The 26,860-nt window shown below is 41.5% G+C and overlaps 2 protein-coding genes across 3 annotated transcripts; both read right to left on the bottom strand.

Annotated features, from left to right (window-relative positions):
* LOC126983284 (ubiquitin carboxyl-terminal hydrolase 14-like) lies at positions 1-10,966 on the bottom strand. Its single transcript, XM_050835939.1, has 12 exons — positions 10,767-10,966; positions 8,202-8,380; positions 7,686-7,793; positions 6,980-7,097; positions 6,305-6,476; positions 5,812-5,940; positions 5,046-5,214; positions 4,410-4,513; positions 3,920-4,055; positions 2,966-3,074; positions 2,499-2,681; positions 1-803 (listed from the first exon to the last, which is right to left on the bottom strand). The coding sequence occupies exons 1-12, from the start codon at positions 10,780-10,782 to the stop codon at positions 685-687; spliced, it is 1,542 nt and encodes a 513-aa protein (XP_050691896.1). The 5' UTR covers positions 10,783-10,966; the 3' UTR covers positions 1-684.
* A 2,117-nt stretch (positions 10,967-13,083) lies between these two features.
* Positions 13,084-25,014, bottom strand: LOC126983283 (probable serine--tRNA ligase, cytoplasmic). 2 transcript variants are annotated; one of them, XM_050835937.1, is made up of 13 exons: positions 24,698-25,014; positions 23,383-23,453; positions 22,517-22,786; positions 20,532-20,642; positions 19,631-19,762; positions 18,555-18,669; positions 17,638-17,816; positions 17,233-17,360; positions 16,430-16,520; positions 15,896-16,085; positions 14,836-14,933; positions 14,004-14,133; positions 13,084-13,618 (listed from the first exon to the last, which is right to left on the bottom strand). In XM_050835937.1, the coding sequence occupies exons 1-13, from the start codon at positions 24,828-24,830 to the stop codon at positions 13,524-13,526; spliced, it is 1,743 nt and encodes a 580-aa protein (XP_050691894.1). In that variant the 5' UTR covers positions 24,831-25,014; the 3' UTR covers positions 13,084-13,523. The 2 variants fall into 2 exon arrangements, with proteins under 2 accessions (XP_050691894.1, XP_050691895.1); XM_050835938.1 differs by lacking the exon at positions 22,517-22,786 and having other exon boundaries at positions 24,698-25,009.
* Positions 25,015-26,860: the final 1,846 nt, after the last annotated feature.

Below are 26,860 nucleotides of genomic sequence, written 5' to 3'. Positions count from 1 at the left end.
TCCAGGCAATATTAATTTTATTAGAACCTGCTTCTCAGCTTAGGCAATGTACAAACAATGAAGATAAGGCAGTAAACACACTCTTTCTCTCTCACTCTCTTTCTTTCTCTCTGTGGCACACAAATGCAGTCAAGCACATACATAAGCACACCTGCACACAAACACACATCACAACAAGCTGGATGCAGACTCCATAGTTAGACCTGATACCTTTAGAGTATGTGTAAAGGGGGGAGAGTGTGTTGAGAGGGACAGACACATACGCAGCAACACTCCCCCTCCTCCTGTCCTCCCTCCTGACCCAATGACCTGACTGACTTAAAATATTCCTGTGAACCACCATTGACAAGCCTCTCCTGTGTGTCCTCCTCGAGACTGACCGCCCTAAAACAGCCACTTGTACCAACCGTCCTCTTCCTCCTCCTGTCCTTCTTCAATCTGACTGACTAACTGGCTTAAAACAATCACAGATAACAATGCTGGTTGTATCCAATTTATAAAAAAGACAGGATATTCTAGGGAGGGAAAGAGTAAAAAAAATAAAAAAGCATCTCTCCCCATCCCCCGTCGCTGTTAAAAAAATTCTCAGATACGAGGTTTTCAAAAACTTAATTATGCCTCTATCTTCTTCGGGTGTCTATCGTTTTCTCATAAAGAGGTAGCGATGAAAGGGAATGGTCAGCGTTACTCCGTCTCCATCTTCGTCTCCTCCTTCGGTGTTTCCTCTGTGACCTTCTCGTCCCCTTCCACCACCTCCAGTATCCTTGGTCCATAGAGGAGGATGTAAGCACAGTGCCAGTCACCTGTGAGAGTGAGGAGGCAAATGTTTTTAGTGCAGTCTTAATCTAGTGTGTGTGGATGAGGAGAGGGTGAGGTGAGGGAGCAGGAGGATGGGTGTGAGGGGGAAGGAGGATGTGTTTAAGGGGGTAGGAGGAAAGGCTTGTAGGTTTGAGATTTTAATTCTCTTACCCTTTGCCAAGACCCTTAATAATAGAGTGGGTATAAGAGCTGTCCACATTGTAACTCATTGATGCTTAATTCCTGATCCTTAACTACTTTATTTAACCCCTGATCCTTAACTCCTTTATCTATAACTCTTTAAAGTAGCCATGTTATAACCTCCCTCTTCTTTCCTCTCTATAATGCACAACTTCTCTTTGTCTTATAATGCAAGTAGTTGAATGAACTTGTGACCTTTTCCTCTGCATGTTTCCTTCCAATTCCATTTTTCTTTAGTCCTATACGCATCCCTTCAAACATCCTTCTACGGGTGTGTGATGGAGTCATGATGATGGATGTAAGAATGGCCGTGACAAAACAACAACTACTGTATCTCACTTCACAAACTACTCGTGTTATAATATTTTCAAAGATATATACGGCACTGTCAAAAAATCCATGTATCAGGGAAGTTCCCATAATACAGGTCAACAAATTCTACAACTTCAAAACTGGGATTTACCTGAATTTTCCTTTCCTTGGTCACTCATGTTCCTCTCTGATGAAAACACTCATGCAGTGCACTCCAAAGGTTCATCCCAGAATGTCATTTTAGCTCCTATTTAATTTCTATAAAGGACTTCCTTCATACGGTAGGATCTCGCCAATATTTCCAAGATAACGTTTTCAACAATAATGGTAATTTAGAAAAGATACCAAGTTTCTACGATAATGTTTCAATTCTCTCGAATAAAAGATTTATTTGCAGTGGGAAGCGTCTGGGTAGCATTTATTTGTCACCGGGGCGTCAGTGCCCAGTTCACCCAGCTGCTCATCTTCCCTTTGGGGTTGGTCAATAAATGGGTACCTGGGAAAACCTGAGGAAGGTAAACTGAGGTAACCCAATGTCACACTTGCCCCAGGTCTTGCCTGCCACCGTCTCATGAGCCAGTCAGATGGAGATAAGTATCATGGCCTCATATAGCTAAGCGCATGTCCCCAACTTTGCCTTTATCTTAGGTATGTTAAAGTCAATTGTCGCAAGGGGAACCTCAATTATCCCTCAAGTCTCCCTAAGCAGTCAACCAAATTCCCTCATTCAGCCAGCCAGTCACCACTAAGCTTGCAAAATATTTTGAATGGTTGTCACTGCCACACTGCATGGAAAACCATAATGAGTCACAAAAGAAAACGGAGCATCAGAGAAACATGTATACATCAGTACATCACCATCATCATATCAAACAATATATTTTGAATTTCCTTTTAGGAATCCCCTGCCCACTGCAGGGAAATAGCAAGTTCCAGGCATATTTGTCTCTTTCCCTTTTCCTTATATAAACAAAACTTGGACCAAAAAAAATCATACCCACTCACAGCACAACACGCCATGCCAGACTACTATAAACAGAATGCTTAGTCAGATAAACTGTATGTCAAAGGCATACATAAAAAAGTTTAAATCATACATGATAAAATGTAGTAAAGTGCTGGAAATGTCAAGTTCAACTCAGTCCTGTACTAACACCAGCAGCCAAGGCCCACCCCCTGGTACCCACCTCCGCCAGAGAGCTTGAGGATGTCCTCCTCCATGACGGGAGTGACATCGTCGTCGTCACACTTGAGCCACTCGTTGCCCCTCCACCGCACCCACCCCACGTAGTGCCCCGAGGAGGAGGACCGCCCCTGGTGGGTTAGCACTGCCTGCAGCTGGTAGAAACCGCTGTTGTTGCTGCCAAAGTCTGTGTGGGGGGAGGAGGAGGAGGAGACAGTGAAATCGGTGCCTTGGTTGAGATAAGAGGCAGGGATATGCAAGCCCAATAATGTTCCAATATTACAGCGCAAACCTCATGCCATGAAAGTTATATAACACTCTTTTTAGGTAGCATATAGTGAGTTTTACTGGTGTTTTCTGTTTCTTGCCCCTGAGCTGCCTCCCTTGATGAAGAATAAACAAACCTCCCTTAGTCTCTACTTTCATAACACTCAGCAAATGTACGGCTTTACTGAGTTAAAGGAAACCAACCGTCTTCAAACGAGAAAGGGAGACTCTTTGTCTTTGGCTTCTCCTCTGCTGCTAATGGCTTCCCTCTCTTCATGGCTCTCTCCTCCTCTACTTGTCTCTCCTCCATATCCTGTGTGGGTGAACGAGGGATGTTTATCATTACATCATATTTCCAGTGTTTTTTTTGTTATTCTTTAGGTTTAAAAGCATAACAGACATCAATTAAAGAGGTGATGTGGAATTCATGTCATATCTTACATAATCAAACCCAATACAAGCCATACAGTGAATTAATCTGTCATGCCTTACACTCCACTGTATATTTTATCCTTTTATTGTTAGGTTCAGAGGCATAACTGAACTATTAATTGCAGAGGTGATGTACAGTTCAGGTCATACATCACACTATCAAAACCAATATAAACCACACAGGAACCATTCTCTCATGACTCACTCACTCCACACACAGCACTGCCATTATAACTAAGCTTTATTACCCCCCTGTTAAGCCATGCCCTGTGCCAGCCCATCTCCAAATGACTCTGGCCTCTGTTTTGAACTCTTCTACCAAACACCATTAACAGGAGCAGTGCCATTGTGGGATACTATTTTCTTTAACTCGGTAGCAACGACGGGCCAAATTTGTGGCTTTACCGTGTACCAGCGACAGGCCAAATTTTTCCCATGATATAAACCCAAAAAAATAGATGATGCATAAACTGATCACAAATGCGTTGATATATATTATGAAATGGTTTGCGTGAGTGATGATTTTTTTCTCATTTTTCTCACTTAGAGGGGACTTTAAGAAGCTTGATCCCTGCAGCTACTGGGTTAATTTTTATGCCCTTGATAGTGTATGTACCCTAGAAAAATATAAAAAAAGTTCATGAAACCACAAAAAAATGAGCAGAATATTCTGATCCATCTCCTCTCCTGTTAAAAATAAATAAAAAAATGTAAAATCCTACTTGCCTTGTACTTCCCTCTGATGGGCGACAGTTTCTTCTGGAGCTCCGGCGTGCACAGGTCAAACACGTCCAGGACCATGGGGAACTTGACGTCCTTCAGGATCTTGGCGTTCACAGCTTCCTTCTCCTTGTAGAAAAACCTGAAACACACACACACACACACACACACACACACACACACACACACACACACACACACACAAAGGTCTTAGGTGGTTCTGAAGTGGTAAATGTAGATACTATAACGTAATCATAACCTTAACAAATTAGGACTTTAAGTGACTCCATATGTTCCTCTATAAGAATTTCTATCACATGGTTAGCAATGTATAAAACAGCATAAGCCAAGCAGTGAAAAATAAAACTAATTACAAAAACAAAAATATATGACCACCAGTGCCCATGAACTAACCTACAGTAGCAAATGTCTGCATAAAGAAACGAAAGAAAAGCCAGAGATATTTCACTAATTTTTACATTGGTCAAACTCTTACCTGACCATCTCTACAGCCAGGTATGCTGGTAACCGCGATATTTTGGATTTTTTTGTGTAGACGGCATCCCTGTCCAACACGGCGGACTTCTTGGTGATTTGTTCCTGGTGAAAAGAAAGTTAGTGTCGTTTTATAAGACATTTTGCTGCCCAAGTTCACATATTTGACGTGGCTTTCGTAGGAGTTTTGGGGCATTTACAGGGGTAGTATTATGACCCTGGTGGTAGTATGACCCTTCCTCTTTACCGTGAACCTGAAGAAACACTCATTAGAGCCTGATTGATCCCCTTTTTGGCTTTTAGATATAGCTGATGTGAGAAGCGAGTTTCTTTTAATACCGGCCTTAGTAACATGTCCATAAGCTCCCCAACAATGCTATAAGTCACCACAAGCAAGACTTTTTACCATCACATGTATGGCCAGCACATATACCAACATTTTCAAATACCATTAGCCTTTGTATTGACTTCTTACAGTATATATATTAGAGAAAAAAGACATCCAAAAGCTTGTATCACCACCACATTCAGGAACCACTACCATCACCCTCATCACACACACACACACACACACACACACAAGGGGCACCACAACCCCCCCCCCCTCCTCACTCCTTCCCCCAGCACCAGCACACACCTGCATCCTCGCCACCAGGCCTGTGTGGAGGTACTTGACGTCTTGGTTGATGTGGCAGAGCAGCTGTTGGAACTTATCTGTCGTGTGTGTCACCTCCTCCTCCTCGCTCTCCACGCACTTCCACTCACAGGAATATTCCCCGGAGAAGAACTGGTCGATGAGGGATGACCTGGAGTGTTTTAGGGAGAGCAAGGGAGGTTAGAGTGCTTTAAAAATATTATTGTCCTGTGGATACATTTCAAATCTTTCTTATTTCATGGAGTTACAAGTGTCGAAGGAGATTGAAAATATATTCTTGTGTGGATTTCTTTTCAGTTTGTTCTGGGAAGACTGAAAGATAGTTAACAAAAGCTTTGTGTTGATCTTGTATTTTTATGTTTTCAGGAAATAAAAAAAGGTTACAGCAATTCTAAAATGTTGCCTTGTGGCTGCGTTCTTAATCTTACACTCTAAAGCAAGATTGACAGGTTAAGATACTAGTCTAAGATACTGTCTGGTAAGGAAATTTCACAGCTTTGGTTTTGCCAAGAACAAGGAAAGTTAATACTTAGAACATCCAATTTTGTATGTAGTTTAAAATTTGGATAATTTTAGAAAGAGGAAGAGAGGCTACAGTACTTGGATTACAATATCTTTGACTGAGTTTTAAAACTAGCTTTGAGAAAGAGTTTAAGATGTGATTGTGATTCTCATGTCACACATTAGTATCTGAGACACTGTCAACACAAGTGACTCCAGTACCATGCCTCTCCCTCAGGATACTTACGCAAAGCTCTTGGATGACTTGGCAGCCTCCTTTGCTGGCACTTCCTGCATTAGAAGGCGCATCAGCTCTGTCCAGCACTCAGAGGCGTCCTGCTGCATGTACATCCCTTGCTCCCCTTGCTCGGCGAACCTGACCAACAAAAAAAATTAAATAAAACAAAAAAAAAATTAAAATCCATTATCCTCCTCAACATCCTTCCTTCTACTTATCTGTAATCCCATACAAACTTTTTTTCGTCTTCACAACAGCTCTCAACAAGCATTCCTGACCTACATCCCTAGAAAACTACAACTGCTACTTTCCACACCCTTTGTACGATAACAAGCACAACATACACTTACCACCTCCCACTACATCTTCACGCTTTCCTTTACACCACCACAAGAGTCCTAACTAAGCACCATTGTCCACGAGGCATGTTGTGCACCTTTACCTTAGTAGATAACAGGCAAAAATTAAATATACAAACATGTAAATACAAATATGCACCCACCTGGGGAAGGTAGAGCGGAACAGGTTGACAAGCACGAGGGGCACGGCTGTCTTGCCCGAATCCATGGTGCGGTAACAGTCCTGAATGGCCAGCGTCAGCAGCGAGCCCGAGTCCACCTCCAGGGTCAGCATGGACGAGGGGGTGCCTGACGATTCACCCTCTGACCCCGGCCCTGTGGAGGGAAGCGGTGGAATGGAACACTTAGGAAAACATGAGTACGTTTTGGCTGAATTGAAAAAGTGGGATGAAACACTACAGAAAACGATGTAAATTCTCATCTAAATGTTCTACTCAGTTCTCAGGACCTGAAATATACATACAAAAAAAGCTTCACGTCACTGCTTATTACCATGTTGCTCTATGCGGAAATCATTGCTGAATTTCCAGTTACTGTCATAGTGATAATTACACCTAAAACAGTAAAGGATTCCTCAATCTCATACTACTACATATGAAGTCTCTCTCTGAAGTCTTTGTTGTAACTATTAGTATTATAAAAGAATGGTTCTAATAATACATACTACCTTCAACAGCAACCTATCAAATTCATACAAGATTCCCACTAGGTTTATGATTCAAACTAACGATATGCCAGAGATTACTACATAACGTATAAAACATGCATTCTAGACGTTACTTCACTAGGTGTACAAAATGCATCTTAGATAATCTCACGTTTGGGTTTGAAGTCTATGATGGCTTTGTGCAGCTCCGGGACTGACTTGAAGCACTGGATGACAGCGTTCAGGTAGCAGGTATTGCCGAGGTTCTTGATGCCCACCGGCAGCTCCAACTAAACAAAGAGCAAGAAGATGAATTAGCTACAACACAACCAACCTTCAAATCAGTCAATAAATAGATACAAACATCAAGCATGGAGTTAATGTCAAACAGTACATTATACAACAGTTCAGTTACTAAAATTCTACAAATATATAATTTTTAACCATGACAGTCTATCCTCATACCCAGTGAATTGGCAGTCTAAAAACTCCACTGGGAAAAAACATTACATCACATAAATACTACAAATACTTGAGGGAGAAAACTTGCAGCACGGAGAGAGTTGACAGAGTAACAAATTAAAGGTATGGGTGATTGATAGTTTTGTCTGCAGCCATACAAAATAAAACAAAGTCCCACTCAATACAAAGATGAATGATGACCTCTTCATCAACTTGTCTAGCCCCATGAGGGAAAATAAGGACATTCAACGAAGAAGAAGAAGCAGAAGAAGAAGAAGAAGAACTGTACATAAAAAACAGGTAAAGTACTAAATCAACAAAGGCTTTCTTCATCACACGTCATGAAGTGGGAAAACGCATGTGCACGATAGGGTTCTCATAAGTGCCAAGGGAGAACAGCTGGCTGGGGCACTTACAGCAGAGTTCCTCTCGGCCTCAGTCATGTCCTCTATAAAGTTGACCTTCTCTGTGGGCTCCACCGGTACGTCCTCCTCCTTGCTGCCCATCATGAGCACTGTCACACCCTGGAGAGAAAGAAAGAGGTTTAGCTTTTGCTCGGAACACTAATCAAACTTATAATCGAACAACCATGTGAACTTTTTTCCCTTTCATGGTTTAATGTTCTACACACATAAGGATACTAGAAGACAGCATGAGGCCTGATATCCAATACATGGCAGCTTCTGAACTTACTTAAAATCAATTGCAAGTGAAGGTTTGATAGATTTATGGATGGGGAGAAGAGTCGGTGAATAATTCATTCTTATGATAAAGCTAACATGAGCAGGCAAACTAACCTTCTGTATTCTCGTTAAGTTATTGCATAGGCAGATATAAAAATGGTGAGGTAATCAAGTAGGAACAAGTGGGTACAATAAACACACACACACACACACACACACACACACACACACACACACACACACACTTACATTCTTGACTTTGAGGCCGTCCCATGTGTTGTCCTTGAGTGTGGCGCCCTTCAGCATGATCTTCTGGCGGTGCGGCTGCACACCGGTGAGGGCGAACAGCTGAGCCTTGAACACCATGGGGGACTCCCCTGTGTTCAGCTCAATGTCAGGGTACAGCTCCTTACCCCACTTCACTTTCACTGTAAGGGGGAGGGAGGGAGGGTGTGGTTGAGTCACTACCTAGTGGTTCATGAATAACTTCTCAAACTGGGAAGAAAAAGCAAACAGTGATTCCTTTATTTTCTCCATGTAAAACTCATCACAGTTAGTATATATTATCAATAGTTGGCCCTCTACCAAAGTGGTTGTTTAGTCATCTTTTTTTCAATTTTTATGTGAAAATGATGGTTTGAATTTCCCTTAAAGTCATTTTTTTCGGAGATGTGAACAGCTAATTAAATAGTAAGAGGTTACTATTTTAGCAGTAATAGTTTACTATCTTAAAAGCCACATGTTACTAACTGTCAATTTAAGGCAAGGTTCTGTCAGCTTAAGAAAATGTGGCAGGGCAGGGCATGCCTTAGTGGAGTGACCTGTCTCAACATCCTTCTCCCTGGGGCCAGAGCTAATAATCTATGAACTTTGTTGCTGAGTGGTAACTTTTTTCAAGCATTAGTAAAATGATCAGGCAACAGTTTTAGATACACGTATCTGTAATCATTCATTTTGGTAATGTTGATTAACTGGGATGTCGAAGTGTTGGGAAGCTGGTAACACTGAATAAAGTAACAATAATGGATTCTAGTTGCTGAGAGCAGGAAGTTTAAGTGCAGGAAAACTAATTATCTGAGAAATAAGGAAAGATCATGAAAGCATTTACGGTAGCTACATAAAAACATGTTTTCTAAGAAAAAAAAAGTGCTATTACTTAGCTGATCTAAGCGGTCTATTTCTGGAACAAACATAATACAATAATTTCTATCTTAAGCATGATAGCCTTTTTAAGTGATAATAATAATTTTGACTGGAATAGCTACCGGTACAAAAGCACTAGAGCAATTTTGGATATTATACTGAAGGACTGGAGTATATACATTTTTTTATGTAAAGCTTGACTCAGTATGTAGTGCTTCATCAGCTCATCACATCCAGAAATATAGTTATGTCTCATTTTGTTGAATGAAAATAATGGGGGCCAACCCCCCCTGACTCATAAGGGACTGTCAGGTTTCATGTTGTTAACTTAACATAATTAGGAGGAGGTGATCACCCCCTCCCCTGTAAGAGGTTGTTGGGTTTCACTTGGTTAGACTAAAATAATGAGGAGGGGTCAACACTTTAGAGGTTTGAATTGTTGGGCATAATAAATAATGATAAATGTTGGATATTTTGCCACTACAGTGGGATAGTTTAGCAGTGGTCAGCCACGTTTTGGGGGTTGTTTTGGGCTTTGATGGCGGTAGTTTCAGCAAGAGCTTATTACTTCAGCAGTGATTGGTTACTATCCTTGACAGCGATAGGTTACGATTTTGTGGTGATAGGTTAGGTGCTACTTAAATAATGATGTTACTATCCATTGGATAGTAGCCTAGTGGGGTCTGTTTGTTATAAATAGATCCTGAGTTCATGACAGCTGGATGATGTACTCTGTCGTGTTTGTCACTGGTCATAAAAGCCCAAACACAACACAGTTTCTGTGTTAAATTCATTAACTTTTCTATATTCTCTCCTACTGAAATTAACTTTGCCTGTATGAAAAAGCAACATAGTTTATCCAGAAACTACTAAGTGTCTAAAACAAAACAATCAGGGCTGCTAAATATTCCAAAAATTTACGACCACCGGAGGACATTGGGTGTGATTTTAGATATACATATGGGGGATTATTAATGAGAGATGCTGACGGCTTATTTCTGGACAAAATATGAAGCTGTTTATTATATAGTATTTTTTTCAATTTTTCCAGAATTTATTAAATGACTGACTTTTTGTTGCCTGTTGTGCACCCCCCCCCGCCCGCTGCCACCCATGACCACCTGCTCACACAGTGGACCACCCCTGCCGCCGCCCTGTCCCGTCCCACGCTGTGTATTTCCGCCACCCCACACCACATGCCGAATAAATCAACCTAACCTAATTTAAACTAATGTAACCTACCTGACAGGGGAGCTTCACCCCTCTTAATGGGGGGCTCTCGACTCCACTAACCCCTTCCATTTTCAGCAAGTCATTTGTACTGCATTCAGGGGCCAGGCTACCCACTCGTTAATATCATCCTATATATATATACTGCTGCTGTGTACAATAGTAGTTACTTCAGTCGTGCCAAGGCTCCCATCACACCTGGCACGGGGGGGGGTGGAAGAGAGGGGGGGGGGGGGCACACACCTGACATATCACAATCACACGACGCCCCACACCCCTGACCCACTCCCCCAGGCGCCCCATGCCCCACACTGGCCTGCAGGACGCCAATATCAACCACTGTGCATCAGGGGGAGCCAAAACAAGGCGGACGTCAACACCAAATAAAGCCAACAGGGGCCAGTCATTCAAACCCGGCCAGCTGACAGTCACCGGAATTACCTTGAAACGCCGCCATTGCACCGTGTCTGGGGCTGCTGGGGCGCGGGGGAGCTGCTACTGGTGACCCCGGAGGCGGCAGAGGTGGCCCAGGGGGGAGAGCGAGGCAATGGCAGGGAAAAAAGGGGAGTGATGAGGCGGCCGTGTGTGTCTCCTCTCCTCTTCCTTCCTCACCAACATTCGACTTCGACACTTTGACTTGATTATCGTACTCACAACATTGTATTATTATTATTTATCAGTTTCCAGGGCACAAATCTGTCTTAGCCACACCAATAATGATATCTTGTGTTGAAACCGTAAAGTATTAATGTATTTTTTTATGTATTTATGGGTCAGAAACGCTGCTTAGATCTGATTGTCGTACTCATTGCTAGTTGCATTTTCCGGTTTCTAGTCCATAAAATCAGCACAAAATCATCAATAATTATCGATTTCAATAATAACTATAAATGAAAATCGTTATCTATGTGGGAGTGATAGTTTTTGGTCAGAAATCGGAACTAGTCTTTTAACTTTTTGTTTTACCGCAAAAAGGCAGTTAAAGACAAAAAAATGAATAAATAAATAAAAGTGACATTATTATTACTCCCATTAACTCAAAACATAATAAGAAAGAAGATTAATAGAATCTCTACTTTCATTTTGCCTAAGTCATTATACAGACCTCAAGCCGCCTATAATTAACTACTCATCACTGAATATTGTTTTAAGTATATTATAAGAGCAAGAATTCAGTAGTTGCTGTAATGATTGTGGTAAAAATTGCCAAATTCAAGCTGGTGAGCCGAAATGACCAATCTTGTAGCCCCGTTGGAAAGAGTGCAAGTCATGGCTGGAATGTTCCCGGCTGACCCATAAAAATCTTCTTATATGCTGACCCAATGCAAATGACAGAGATATAAACCCAAATACTAGAGAAGATTTCAAAAACAACAACGAATAATAGGTTGAGCGAACATCTGAGGCTTTTTTCTGACAACGCGACCAAAATTGATTGATTGATGGTTTTAATTGTTATTGATAAGCGTGGAACAGATGTTTGTCCTGGTATAATGCATTTAGTTATTGTATTCCTCATCTCCTAAAACCATTACCATTATTATTCCTGCTGAGAGGGAGTGACAGAACAGGGAAATAAGTTAATGCTTCTACCATAGTCACCCCGTCAGAGATATTATTGGATGAAAATAGATAGATAGATAGATAAACAGATAGAGATAGCTTGTTCAAACCAATATAAATTTGTATTACACTGTGCTATCAATCAATCAATCAATCATATTCCTCAGAAATCTCTATATAACACACTACCTTTATAAAACCCCGAATGGACAGCATCATGAAAAATATTAACGATTTTTCTAACATCTAAATTAAAATTGTTACTGCAGTCCATTGGAAATATGATCAGATAGAAATATATGGATAGAGAGATATCAAGTTCAAACCAATATAAACTTGGTCAAACAATATATATAAGCTGGATCGTCTAATAACTCTAATTACTCTCCATCATCCCTTCACACTTGTTTTTGATTATTAGTTCTGTTGCAAATTACCTCCCTGTGCATCTGCTTCCTCTCAGATTTATAGTTATGTACATATATTTATAGTTATGTATATTTATTTTCAATCCACAGAACACCTCTTATCAGATTTCATGTATATTAGTGTTAAGGCTCCAAGACTTATCTATTTAACTTGATTTTGAAGAAGTCAATCCCAATCATTTCCAGCACATAGGCGTATTTTTGAGATAGTGGAAAGTTAAAACATGGTGATATATATTAGAGTTAAGGCTTCAAGACTTATCTATTTAACTTGACTGAGATGAAGAACAGTCAAGCCCAATCATTTCCAGCACATAGGCGTATTTTTGAGATAGTGAAGTTACATCATGGTGATATATATTTGAGTTAAGGCTTCAAGACTTATCTATTTAACTTGACTGAGAGGAAGAACAGTTAAGCCCAATCATTTCCTTCACTTAGGCATACTTTTGAGATAGTTTTAACCCGGTAGCAGCAGGGATCATGTTTCTTAATGGTATAAACCTCCAAAAAAAAATGAGAAAATCATCACAAAACCATTTCATAATATATATCAAAGCATTTGTGATCAGATTATGTATCATCTATTTTGGGGTTTACTCATTTTTCTCACTTAGAGGGACCATTAAGAAACATGATCCCCGCTGCTACCAGGTTAAGTTACAACATGAAGAGGCTAAGGGGAGATGAAGGGACGGAGTCAGAACTTCATGCTTCCTCACACACAACAGTCAGGAACATGCCAGTGAAAGGGAAGACCATACAGGTTTACCATTAATTTTTTTTATTGTAAATTGTGATGTAGAAAAGCTCCCCAGCTACCATAAAACAGCTACTGCCTGGACTGAGTGCATCTTAGTAAAGAAAACTACATATAAATAAGATTAATACATATGAGTGCATTCAAAATTATATGGTATGTATTAAGTTACAATAAAATCTATGGACAGTAAGTTTAAGTGAGCTATGTTAATTCATCTGAAGGCACCAACTAATTATTGTGTATATTTACTAATACTCCAAAACATAAGCCCACCATTCAGCATAATTTCCGGCATTTTAATATCTAGAATCAAGATGTAGTGGCAGTTATAGGTCTGGCATTAACAAATCATTCAAAATTGATCCTTTACCCCAAACACAAAATTACTGATAAAAGGGAAGCTTCCACACACACCGCCTCTTATTCTGTTCTTGTGGGTTTTGTTTACTCCTCTTGCTTGGTCTTCCCTTTCTTCTTCTTCTTGCTGGCCTCCTCCTCAATGGGTGCAGGGAACTTGAATGGGATGAACTCCTTGAATTCTGAAACACAGCAAGGCATCATCATCCAAGACCCTATTGCTACAAGCCACAATTGGGAATACACAACATACTCCTTAAATTCTGAAACACAAAAAAGCATCATCATCAAAGATCAAATTTATAAGAGGAATAGTTGGGGAATTTAAAGCATACAAGTCTGCAAGAGGCCTGTCAGACATCCTGTGAACCCAACATCACTTTTCTTCCCTATCCATGAATTTATCCCACTTTATTCACATCATTTTATTACTGTACTCTATTAATCTCTTCATAATATACCTTGAAAATCTCTCATCTTCTCTCTGAACCTTATAAATATCACTCTGTACCTCATATCTTCATAGAGTCAAACTTTATAAACATCCACATGGTTTCCCTTCCTCACCTTGGGGCATGTATGGCCTGAGGGCCTCGGGCACCGTCACGCCCTCCTCCGTCTGGTAGTTCTCCAGCACCGCGCAGATCACACGTGTGGTGGCGCACATCGTGGCGTTCAGCATGTGCACATACTCAACCTGGAGAATCAATATACACGGTAAATGTAAATCTCATGGCATGGTTGTCAATCGTACACACCATTAAATTAGTACTTTTATCAGAAAAAGTACTTCTATTTACTTTTCAGAGGTATGAAAAGTAAATAGTCATAGTAAGTTTTAATTTGATGACAATACCATTTAATCTTCATAGCTCAACTTTATTCACTAAAGTAATTTTCTTAACCCCTTCAACACGCGTATACTGAGTTATTTCATCTCTACATTTATGCTTGCATCTCAAAATTACCAATCAATTTATGTTTCTTTATGTGCATCATTTAATTCTACATGTTTTCATATATAATACATGATGATTATGTTGAGTTTATGGCTGAAAACTTGTTATATTCAATAGCGACATTTGAAATTTGGCGCGCGGCGATCTCGGATGCGGCACCAGGCGCTGTTTGGGCCCAGCCGTACTGAAGGGGTTAATGATGCGAGTACTAATTGGATTGGTGGATAAAGTGGCTGACACATTCTATTTAAGATTGCAAAATACTACAAGACTAAACTTTCTAACAGACGAAACAATAACAGACTTGATGCTAGAAAATGGTGATAACACACACCAGCAACCTAACAAACAAAAAAATTAAACAAAACACAATAGAGAAAATTCTAACAACACTAAACAGTAGCCCCAATACAAGCAACAGTCCAATGCAACACACTCACCGCGGCGTTCATCTTCTTGGTAGCCCCATAGCGCACTCGAAGCCGCCGGGACTGGTAGTCGAGGCAGTTGGAGCATGAGACCAGCTCCCTGTAGGCTCCTGGTGAGGTGAGGAAATCATAGGCAAATAAGTGAATAGTCTGACCCTTTTCCCTCTCATCACATCCTCAGAATAACCACGACACCCTTGCTTATACCCACATCACCTTGTAAGCAGCCCCTGTACTCTTTTTCAACCCGTCCGCTGTGATTGACACGGATTTCGCCTTCACTGGTAGCCTGGTAACATATACTCCCAGGTCTTTCTCTGCCTCTGTGGTGGATAGTGGAGTGTTTCCCATGTGGTATTGGTATGCTGGATTTCCCCTCCCAAGGTGCAGGACTTTATATTTTTCTTCACTGAATTGTAGCAGCCACTTTTTGCTTCATTCCTGTAGCTTGGTGATGTCTTCTTGTAGTAAATCCACAGTCAGGGGGTTAAGAGGTCTGCACACTCTACTCCATATCCTCAACACCCTTTAAATACCTCGTACACCCTTCTTCAAATCAACACCTTTTATCACATTCTCAACCCCTCTCCAGAAGCATGTACACCCTTTTCCCACTCCCTCAACACCCTTACACTCATTTCCACATACCCAACACCCTTTAAAAACAGCCTATACACCCTATTTTACACCCTTAAAATCATATAAATAAACTGCACACTATTTTCACAGCACCTTTTAAAACTTGTACAATCTTTTCCATATCCTCAAAACCTTTAACCCCTTGACTGTGGATTTCCTACAAGACATCACCAAGCTACAGGAGTGGAACAAAAAGTAGCTGCTACAATTCAATGAAGAAAAATGTTAACACCTTGGGAGGGGAAATCAACATACCAATACCACATGGGAAACACTCCACTATCCACCACAGAGGCAGAGAAAGACCTGAGAGTATATGTTACCAGGCTACCAGTGAAGGCCAAATCCATGACAATCGCAGCGGACAGGTTAAAAGCAACTCGTAAAGTCTTTCTTCACCCTACCAACACCCAATAAATCCTCTCCCACTCACCTGACCCCGGGAAGTAAGCCTCCAGATCGAGCTTCTTGGCAGCAGCGTTGTTCAGCTCCCCCGAGACGATGTTGACCACTCGATAGGGCAGCCCCAGAGCCTTGCAGAAGTCCTCGGCATTGGTGATCATCTCGTCCATCATCTCCCAGGACTTGTTGTCATGAGGGGAGGTGAGGCAAAACTGCTCCACCTGAGAGAGGGAGAGAGAAGGGGAGAAGTAAAGCACCAATGAGTTGATTTTTTACAGTAACGGAAGCAGTTTAACCCCTTGACTGCGGATTTCCTACAAGAGGACATCACCAAGCTACAGGATCGGAACAAAAAGTGGCTGCTACAATACAATGAAGAAAAATGTAAAGTCATGCAGCTTGGGAGGGGAAATCCAGCATACCAATACCACATGGGAAACACTCCACTATCCACCACAGAGGCAGAAAAAGACCTGGGAGTATGTGTTACCAGGCTACCAGTGAAAGCAAAATCCGTGCCAACTGCAGTGAAAGGGTTAAATAAATCACTAGGGCAGTCTCTCACCTTCTGGAACTGGTGCACACGGAAGATGCCCCGCGTGTCCCTCCCGTGTGAGCCAACCTCTTGCCTGAAGCAGTAGGACAGCCCGGAGTACCTGTTGGGAGGAGGGTAGAAAAAAAAACATGAGTGTGGAAGGCTAACTCTTATAAACGCAACCCATTTGAGACCTAAAAGAAATCTCCCTTGTTCTACTATGAAAAAAAGTTACCGTACACTTAGTTCACCCAGAAGCCCTGCCCCCTCTTCTATAACTACATGTGATTGGTTGGATGACGTAAGATGGGTTAACAAGGACAGAAAGCTAAGGTCATATAAGCACAACCCATTCAAGGGATCTAAAAGTACTGTCTTTTTTCCCTCCTTCTGTCTACTGGTTCACAAATCCTCCATCTCTCCTCTTGTTCTTTTTCTCTACCTCTCACTGAAACAAACATACATATGCACACACAAACAGCCCTCACAAGCACATTCCACACACTCTCCGTCTTCTCATCATCATCATCATCATTTAACGTCCATTTATTCCCTATGGTGGGGTTGGACGGGGTATGAGCCTCCTCTACTATTGCCGGTCCATAGCTATTTCTTCCGTGATGTTCAGCCTCCTCATATCTTCCTCCACCACCCTTCTCCACATCTTCCTTGGTCTTCCTGGTGGTCATCTGCCCTCTACCTCAAAGTTCAGTGCTTGTTTCAAGATGTGTTCTCCTCTCAGTCTACTAGTGTTCAAATCATCCATCTTTAGTCTTCTCTTGCTATTTTCTTCTAACTCTCTCTGAAACAAACATACACACACACCCACACACCTAATGGGCAGCTGGTCGGTGGGGATCCACTCGTCGCGGTGGAAGGCTGCGATGGGCTGCTCCGAGGTGGCAATCAGGTACTTCTCATCCACCTGCTCTGAGCCTGGAACGTCCCCCTTGCCTAACACCTGTGGAGGATGCGGAGTGAGGCTGTGGTGAATGAGTGGAATGAACCGAGTTGTTTTCCCTTATTATTATTTCCTCTAATAATACAAATTGTGTTACTTTTCTGTCCATTATGTAAAATCTGAATGTGGAAAGAGAGGTTATATTTTCCGCTAGTACAAATGATGTTTTATATGAATTTTATGAATACTGCAAATACTTTATCCTCTAAGTAGACTCTGACAAGACCCAAAGCACACACACACACACACACACACACACACACACACAGGACCCCACCTTGTACAGCTCCTCATCAAACTGTGAGAGCTGGGCCACCTCCTGCATGATCTCCTTGCGCATGAAGAAAGGCGTGACGATGGGCGTGTAGCTCTTCTTGTTGAGGATGCTGAGGGCCAGCTCCACCACTGCCCGCTCCAGGAACACCGCCGGCCCCAGGAGGTAGTACCCACGGCCACCTGAAGAGGGCCAGGGTGTTAGTGGTGCCCTGATAATCTCTTTTTCTTGTCCTTGATTTCATTTTTTGTCTTGTCTTACTTATCCACAGCTTTCCTTATTGAGCTTTCATTTTCATCCTAGTTTTCTTTTCTCTCATTCTCATCCTTCTCATTTATTTTTGTCCTTGTTTTCATATTTGTCTTGTCTTACTTATTCACAGCTTTCCTTATTGAGCTTTCATTTTCATCCAAGTTTTCTTTTCTCTATCTTATCTTTCTCACTTATTCTTATCCTTGTCTATTTTATCTTTGCCTCATCTTTCTCGATTATCTTTCTTATCCTTTTTTACTTGTTTCACATTCACCACAAAATGCCAATGGTGCCAACAGAAACAATAAACATAAGAGAAAATATGCTTAATTATCAACAATCAACCCCCGCAAAAAAATGTGGTAATACCTGATAGCTAATAAATAAAGTATGTATCAAGGCACCTCTCCACCCGAAATTGACCTCTCTTTTGGCTACTCTTTACTTTTATGGGAGTGGCGAGTAGCGGACTTTTTTTTGTACTCTTTTTGTTGCCCTTGAGCCGAGTCCTTTGATGTAAAAAAATGAGTAAATAAATAAAAAATAAATAAATAACAATATCCAAAAGCACATATAAATCAACAACAAAAAATAACTACCCCAAATAGGATAAACAAATAACAAATAATAAATAAATAAACGACGAATGAATGGTTAAGTTTCCGCACCTGAGGTCACGGAGCCCCTCTTTGCGTCGGAGCCACCAATCATGGCGATAAGGTCCACGTGGGAGTACTTCTTGGTGGTCTCCTCGCCGAACGTCCTCACCACTGCATTGTTGTTCTGGAATCATTATAAAAGTCAGGGGTTCATTGCTTTATGGGGTCTGTAGTGATGGTGCTGGAAGTAGTGGTTATATGGTGCCAGACACTATTAACACGTTGACTGTGGATTTCCTACAAGAAGACATCACCAAGCTACAGGAATGGAACAAAAAGTGGCTGCTACAATTCAATGAAGAAAAATGTTAAGTCCTGCACCTTGGGAGGGGATATCCAGCATACCAATACCACTGGGGAAACACTCCACTATCCACCACAAAGGCAGAGAAAGACCTTGGAGTTTGTGTTGCCAGGCTACCAGTGATGGCAAAATCCATGCCAATCGCAGTGGATGGGTTAAATTTAGACAGCATGTATGTTTATCAAAGGTTAAAAGGTGCATAATAAATAGTCTTAATATAATAGTGTCCATGTATGTTTATAAATATTTAGGACATAATGAAAATCTCAAAATAATAGACTCCATGTTTGTTTATATATACCTAAAGTTGCATAATAAATCATCTTAAAATAATACAACAGTAACAACCACTATGTAAGGTTTGGGGCATAGGCTATAGGTGTGTGTGGCCTCAAAGCTCATCTCTTTTTCTTATTTATATTCAGCAAGAGGAAGAATGCCAAGGGATAATACAGTGGGTGCTCAAAATAACTCAGTAGTCTAGGACATCACCTGTTTTCTGCCCTTGAGTTGCTTCCTCTACTAGAAAAAAAAAGTGTAGCTCAGGGCCGTATTTTAAGACACCATCGCTTCTCACATCAACTATTTCTAAAGGTCAAAGAGGGGATCAATCTGGTTTTCATGAGTGTTTTTTAAGGTTCATGGCACAGAAGAAGGGTCAAACTACCACCAGGATCATAAAACTACCCCTGGAAAGGCCTACAGCTCCTACGAAAGCCATGTCAAATATGTGAACTTGGGCGACGAAATGTTTTAAAATACAACCCTGTCCTTCCCTCACCTCATCGTTGCTGACGGGAACATCATCGTAGACAAGGTTGCCGATCTCCTTCAGGATGGCGTCCCTCTCGTTCTCAGTCTTGAGCAGCTCCTCGTTGTTCTGCGCCATCGCCTCGTCCACAAGCTTCTTCACCTGAGAGGAAGGAGTAGTGGCTTTCGCTTACTCTCTATTTTCATCCTTTTTCTTCTTATCTCAACCTCTTTAGCTTACTAGTCATTTTCACCCTTGTTTTCTTATCATCTCCACCTCTTATTTTTTATCTCCACCTAATCTCTCTCATTCATCCTAATACTCATGTTTTTTCCTTCATCTTTCTTATCTTTATCCTTGTTTTTATATTCTTATCTCCACCTAATATCTCTCATTCATCCTAATACTCGTCTTTTTTTTTCCTTCATCTTTCTTATTCATCTTTATCCTTGTTTTTATATTCAGGGATGATGGGTATTAAGTGGCAGTAAGCAAATATAACACAATAAGAGTTCTACCTCAAATATTAAGTAAAACAAAGTAATGTGTGTTGTGAATTTTTCCACTCATAAGCACTTTTACAGGACTGAGTCAAGGTCGTAATGTATTTGGACTGATTCACATTTAGCAACTCCTTGGTTTTATGTGTCTTTGTGATGTATGATTTTGTTTGTTTGGTACAGCATTCCAGGTGTATGTATGTGTGGGTGTATGTGTTTTCCCTTCCTGCTTTTACCTCAGTTTTTGTTTTGTAAGCCTCCTCTCCTTTACCTGAGGGGGAGGAGGAGGAGAAGGAAATGGATTTGCGAGGGAGGAAAACAAATGCACTGTTAAATAAGGCAATGTGAGAGAGAGGCTGTATGTATGTGTGTGTGTTGTAGAGGGGGGAAGGCAGAGGTGTGTGCATGTGTGTGTGTTTACTCGTGCTCACCTCCTTCAGTTGGGACACCTTGAGGGGCCGCAGGATGTCCATGGTGAGCTCCGTTAGCTTCTCCTTCACCTCCGCTGGCACGTCTGTCTCAGTGCCCTCCGCCTCCTTGGCCTGCGGAGAACCAGACACACCCACGTCAACACTGCTGCTTCTTCAGTTTGTATTTATAATAGTCTATATAAGTATTTGTGCCTGATTAACACATGTGAAAACAATGCTACTGTGTGTCCGCTTTACATCATTATTTCTGGAATGCACAATAAATGAGAAAAAGTAATGTTTGTTCTTTTTGCACATCAACATTGTTACTCCTTCAGTTTGTATTTATAATAGTCTATATAAGTATTTGTGCTTGATTAACACATGTGAAAACAATGCTACTGTGTGCCCGCTTTACATCATTATTTCTGGAATGCACAATAAATGAGAAAAAGCTATGTTTGTTCTTTTTGCACATCAACATTGTTACTCCTTCAGTTTGTATTTATAATAGTCTATATAAGTATTTGTGCCGGATTAACACATGTGAAAACAATGCTACTGTGTGTCCGCTTTACATCAATATTTTTGGAATGCACAATAAATGAGAAAAAGCTATGTTTGTTCTTTTTGCACATCAACATTGTTACTCCTTCAGTTTGTATTTATAAAAGGCAGTAAAGATTTGTTGCTAATAATATTTAAGACAACAATAAAAATATAGCACACACTGACACATATGTAAAACAGGTTTATATGTGTCATGTTGATATTGTTATTTCTGAAATGTACATCTAATTAAAAACAGTTATATTTGTTTGTTTTGCAGTGCTATTTCATCCAGGACTTGTTTAAATCTAATGCTCTCAATTAGTTGTAAAAAGAAAAATAGACGCAACACATTAGTTGCCTCAAGTGTAGCTTAAGCACTTACAACCCTGAGTATTCAAACATAATAACAAACAATATTAAAACAAAGGGAAAAGTATACACAAGCATGAAAATACAAAACAGTCAAGTGCAAATGAATGCCTCCCTCAAAGTCTAGAAGTAATTACTAAACAAACAGTATTTATAGATTCACAAGGGCAACACAGGTGTATAAACTTAACATTAAAAGGATTTGTCGTGGCAATGGTTCATTAAAGCATACATATGTTTGTTATATATGAGCTGATGTGTCAAACAAACAAACACTAAAACAAGAGACAGGCTCCCACAATGAGTTACAGGGAAACATACACAACACTGTTCTTTCTCTCCTTTACAATGTTGACTAGGTAAAGCAACCATTCAAGCAGTGATTCCATGATTGTTGCATCTCATATCTTAGGTGTCTGGCTCTTTGTGCTTCATTTTTATTAACAAGCTTTACTGACAGCAGTTGAAAGTAAAGCAATAAAATCAATAAACAGCAAAATTAAACAAAAACTTATCAAGCATCTCTCTGAGTGATGTTTAACACACAAACTTCAAAGGTGCATGCCTAAGCAAGCAGAGGTAAGTCTAGGGATGACCAATCATGACCACATGTGCACAGGACATGTCAAAATCATTGCCTCCAGGTGGGATACACAAACTTTCTTATTTGTATATGGAACAACTTTTTAAAGTACGGTAGTTACATTTGGGCATACTGTGCAACTTTTCAGCAAAGTTACCGTACAGTTGCATTTGCAGCACATAAAAAAGGTTGTATGAGCCCACCTCAGCAAGCATTCTACAATACCTCATTTTGGGTAAAATCACAAACACTATGGATGGCTGTGATCAAGACACATCCTCTGCACACTTAAGTTTTAACATACTTCTTTACAAAGTGGACAAGGTGTTTATTCAACCAATCATTGTACCTAAAGACAGTTTTTTTTTATATAAACATGACATGCTGACTACAAATTTTGGTGTTTTCTATATGAGAGTGGCCTGCTAGTTTTGGTTAAGGCACAAACATGCAATGCTTGGCTTCTGCAGCTAAGTCTTCCCTGCCAGGATCATCGGCTTACCAGCTCCACACTGAAGGCCAGCTGCTGGGGCTCTGGGAGGGCCTTAACCTCCTCGACAGTGAAGGTGTTCATGTGTGAGTACCAGCGAGTGACAGCCGGGTGTGTGTTGGGGGACGGAGGTGCTGTGAGCCGCCCAGCCAGCCTTGGGTCCTTCTGGCAGGGCTCATACCCACACAAGTAGCTGTACTCACTGAGGTGCTTCTCCAGGGCATCAAGATCTGGGCCTTTAGACTCTGCCTCAGGCTCCTGCTCACCCTTCTGTCTTGATGCCTGACCACAACACTTCAGTAAGGTCTTGCTTTAGCTACCAACTGATTTTTTCAGAGCTTTGAAAATCTGACTGGAAATGACTAATGCCGTTCTCCCATGGGCTTGACAGATAAGGTCATCAGTCATGTTAGTGTTTCAAGAGCAAGACACTTCTCCAAATGAGTCATGCCTAAACACTTGAATAACTAACCATCAGGATGAACCACTACATGCATGATGAGCAGGGCCAATTTAACTGGGTCATCTTTCCCATCTTGACTACACAATTAGCTGTTTTCTTGCTTCTGAAGGGCTACTCCCTCACCTCTTGCTTCATGTATGTAGTGAAATGGGTTCTGATGACTATTTCATGTTTATGAAAGTGCTTAATTTACACTTGGATTTCATATCAAATTACTGAATATTGATTACATGCAAACAAAGTGATCTTTTCATTTAAGGTAGCTAACATAAAACAGCTGTTAGCTTAAAACTAAAAAAAAAAATAATAATAATAATAATAATAATAATAATAATGATTCACATTAGTCCAACTCCACCCAGAGCCCAGCCAACAAACACTTAAAAGACAAACAAATTATGAACCAAATACTCACCTTTTTCTTTTCGCCCACCGTCTTGGAGATGACGTTCCCCATGCGGTTGAGGAGGTCCCCCTTGTGCCGCGCTGAAACACACACCATACACTCAGGGCCAAGAAGTTATTTCAGTGAAATATTAATAAGTTTGGTGGGGCTATTAATATTTACCAAGCAGTGAGTGGTCTTGTTCTTGGTCAATAAATAAATAAATAAATCCCTGTGTTGTAAGTGCACAAAGTACTTCTAAATTATTTACGCCTAAGAGATAGGGTGACTTTTGCAGTGACGGGCAGACTTCTGGCCAAATAATACCCTGGATATAAATTATGTATATCTCTGAAATATACTGCTCAAGCCCAAGGTGCCATTCAGGTTGCCAGTCAAACTTTCCCCCACTTACCACTGATGGGACTCAGGAGGCAGTGGTCTTACAGCCTACCCAGCCCCGTAAAACACCCAGTACTCATGAATTGGCCAGCCAGCAAGATTTAACGGTAAATGTTCAGAGAGTTGCCCATCTCAAAATTTGATACACTGGCTATTTATTTCGGGCCAAAATATTGTGCTTTTTCATTTGAAGATGTTTTTTATCTTCGGAAACTACTAAAAAGTGACATTGCGATTTCATCATCCGCCGCCGCCGCTGCAAAATAGCTCGCAGAGGGTTTAGGGTGGGGGAACATATTTAAAATATTCCAACCGAACTTTACGACCTAACAGCTAACGGGGGTGGGGCTTCGCCCCCCCTGGACCCCCTAACATGTATATGCAACTTATTTCTTCGAGGAGGTATTTCTCGCAACACTGGCTGCACTGCCACCGTGGCCGTTGTCATAGCAGTCAAACATGGCGCGAGTAAACAGTGGTAGCTGTAATTATTTTGTAAAACTAGAGTAGCACAACAGTAGTAGTAGAACACCGTAGAATTAATCTAACCTTACCAGGCGAGTGTGGGCCAAATTATTGAGTCGTACGCTATCCCTCCCACTCCCGGGGCCCACAACACTGCGGCCCGCAAAAAAACACTAATTTAAAAAAAATCAATAGCAGTGTTTCTATCAATTTGCGATGCATATATATGGGATTCAAAATGCATACAATAATGAGATCTAGCCCATGGTTAGGGTGAGAGGTACCACAGTGAGATGGGCAACTCTCTGAACATATACCGATTTAACGAAGAGGTAAATTACCATTTCCTTAAAACAGCTACAGACATCATGCCAGATCCAGATCCAGCCCCTTCACCTCCGTCTGCAGTGTTTGAGGGGGCGGGTCAGGCTACGGGCCCCATCCTTCCCCTGCCCCGCACAGCCCCAGCCCCGTGTACCTGCTCTCCATTTGGTGTCCCGGTCAATGACGGCGTCCACGGCCCCCACGTCCTTGTACCGCCGCCGCTGGGACTCCCGCACCTTGCCCGGGTCGCCGCCCTGGTCCTCGCGGAACAACACGATGTCCAGCATGGTGTGTGTCTGCCCTGCCTTGCGCCGCGCTGCTCCTTCTTCTTTTGACCTAAAACGCTTTGTATCGCTTCTTAGGTCCTCCTCCTCTCGGCCCTCTTTTCTTCTTATTCACACACTTTCCTTCTCGCCAGCTGTCAAGACCGCCACGCCGCCCGGCCTCGGCAATAAGTCCATGTGAGGGGCAGGCGATGAAGGACTTGACTCCCTTACATGTCACTACAACACCACACTCTGTCCACTAAGTAATACCAAAGATAGTGTTGTGATCCTCTTTTGTTACCGTTGGTCCTGGAGCCGCAGAGCTATGGGGTTTGTTTATGTGCAGGACGAGCCTAAAGTTTCGTCAGACTCCACATAAAGAAAAGTAGTAGTAATAGTTTATTGTTAGCTCTACAACAAGGGAGGAGGTCGGTACATGCCAGCCTCCCCCTAGACAATAAGAAAATAGAATGAGGGAACTGAGGAGTACATTGCTAAGGCACTAGATGAGAGTGAGATAGAGTAAATAGTCCTTAGAGTAGAAAACCTACGTTAGAAAAAAACAGGAAAAAATGCTTGACGTCTTATGATAAAATACATAAAAGCATGGAAAAAAATTACGCGTATAATCTACAATATCCTCCAGATGCTACGTAAATTTAGCAATAAAAAAAAAAAAAATCTCATAACTGAGTAAATGCAAACAAAATCAAATATGAATATGATTAATGGTTTGAAAAGTCTTATTGCTTGAATCTATGAAATATATGTCATCCACGTGGTCTTGTCTCTCTCGCGTCAGACGAGTGGCGTCGTGCGTGAAGAGTGGCCGTCTTTTTTTCGTTTTTTCAAGAAATGGCGTCGTGTTTTCAAGTAGTGGCGTCGTGCTTTAAAGAAGTGGTTAAAAAGTGTCGTCGTGTTTGTAAAAAGTGGTTCATCTCGCCTGATAAAGTGTCGTTCTTCGTGCTGAAAGAAGTGGTTAAAAAGTGTCGTCGTGTTTGTAAAAAGTGGTTCATCTCGCCTGATAAGTGTCGTTCTTCGTGCTGAAAAAAAGTGGTTAAAAAGTGTCGTCGTGTTTGTAAAAAGTGGTTCATCTCGCCTGATAAATTAAGTGTCGTTCTTCGTGCTGAAAAAAGTGGTTAAAAAGTGTCGTCGTGTTTGTAAAAAGTGGTTCATCTCGCCTGATAAAGTGTCGTTCTTCGTGCTGAAAAAAAGTGGTTAAAAAGTGTCGTTGTGTTTGTAAAAAGTGGTTCATCTTGCCTGATAAAGTGTCGTTCTTCGTTAAAAAGTGTCGTGGTGTCTGTAAAAAGTGGTTCATCTCGCCCGAAAAAGTGTCGTTCGTCGTGTCAGCAGGAGCAAGGTGACCCACATGGCCGCCAGCGTCGTCACACCGGTAAGAATTATGGAAGTGAGACTGAATATATAGGAGACACGACAGATACTGGCCGCCAGAATGGTTAGTGTAAGGTTGGGGGCATACGCTATAACTACACGTGGCCTCGGTGCTCATCTCCGCCTCATTTTTTAACTGTGGGTCATATTTTTAAACATTTCGGCGCCCAGGAGTTTTTGGCATTCCCAGGGGTAGTTTTATGACCCTGGTGGTACGTTGACCCTACTTCTGTACCATGAACCTAAAAGAGCACTCATTATAACCCGACTGATCCCCTGTTTGACCTTTAGAAATAGCTGATGTAGCGGTATGTAGCGGCAGAGAATCCATCACCCCGGGACACAGGGCCAGCGGGACATCCGGGTTGCCACAGTTTACCTTCCCCAGGTGTCCCTGTAGTGCAACTGACGTGCCTGATGGGCGAGCCTCCCATAACACAGTCTACGTGTGGGGTACCTCTTTGGCCGACTGGTTAAAGAGTGGCTCTTCCGTCTCGCTGGTCGCGGGTTTGATCCCCAGCACCGGCAAAACCTTTCTTTGTCTGGATTCACTTCTCGTGTGCTTCGTTACGCGCAGAGGTTGTGTGGGAATATAGTAAGGACTAAAATTCTGGCGTTACACTGGTGGCAGCGGTGGGATCCTCTCCTGTGATTCTTTT

This window comes from Eriocheir sinensis, chromosome 53 (assembly GCF_024679095.1).
Source record: "Eriocheir sinensis breed Jianghai 21 chromosome 53, ASM2467909v1, whole genome shotgun sequence".
Classification (NCBI taxonomy): Eukaryota; Metazoa; Arthropoda; class Malacostraca; order Decapoda; family Varunidae; genus Eriocheir; species Eriocheir sinensis.
The sequence above is the reverse complement of the archived record's forward strand: the minus strand, read 5'-3'. Positions and strand labels throughout refer to the sequence as shown.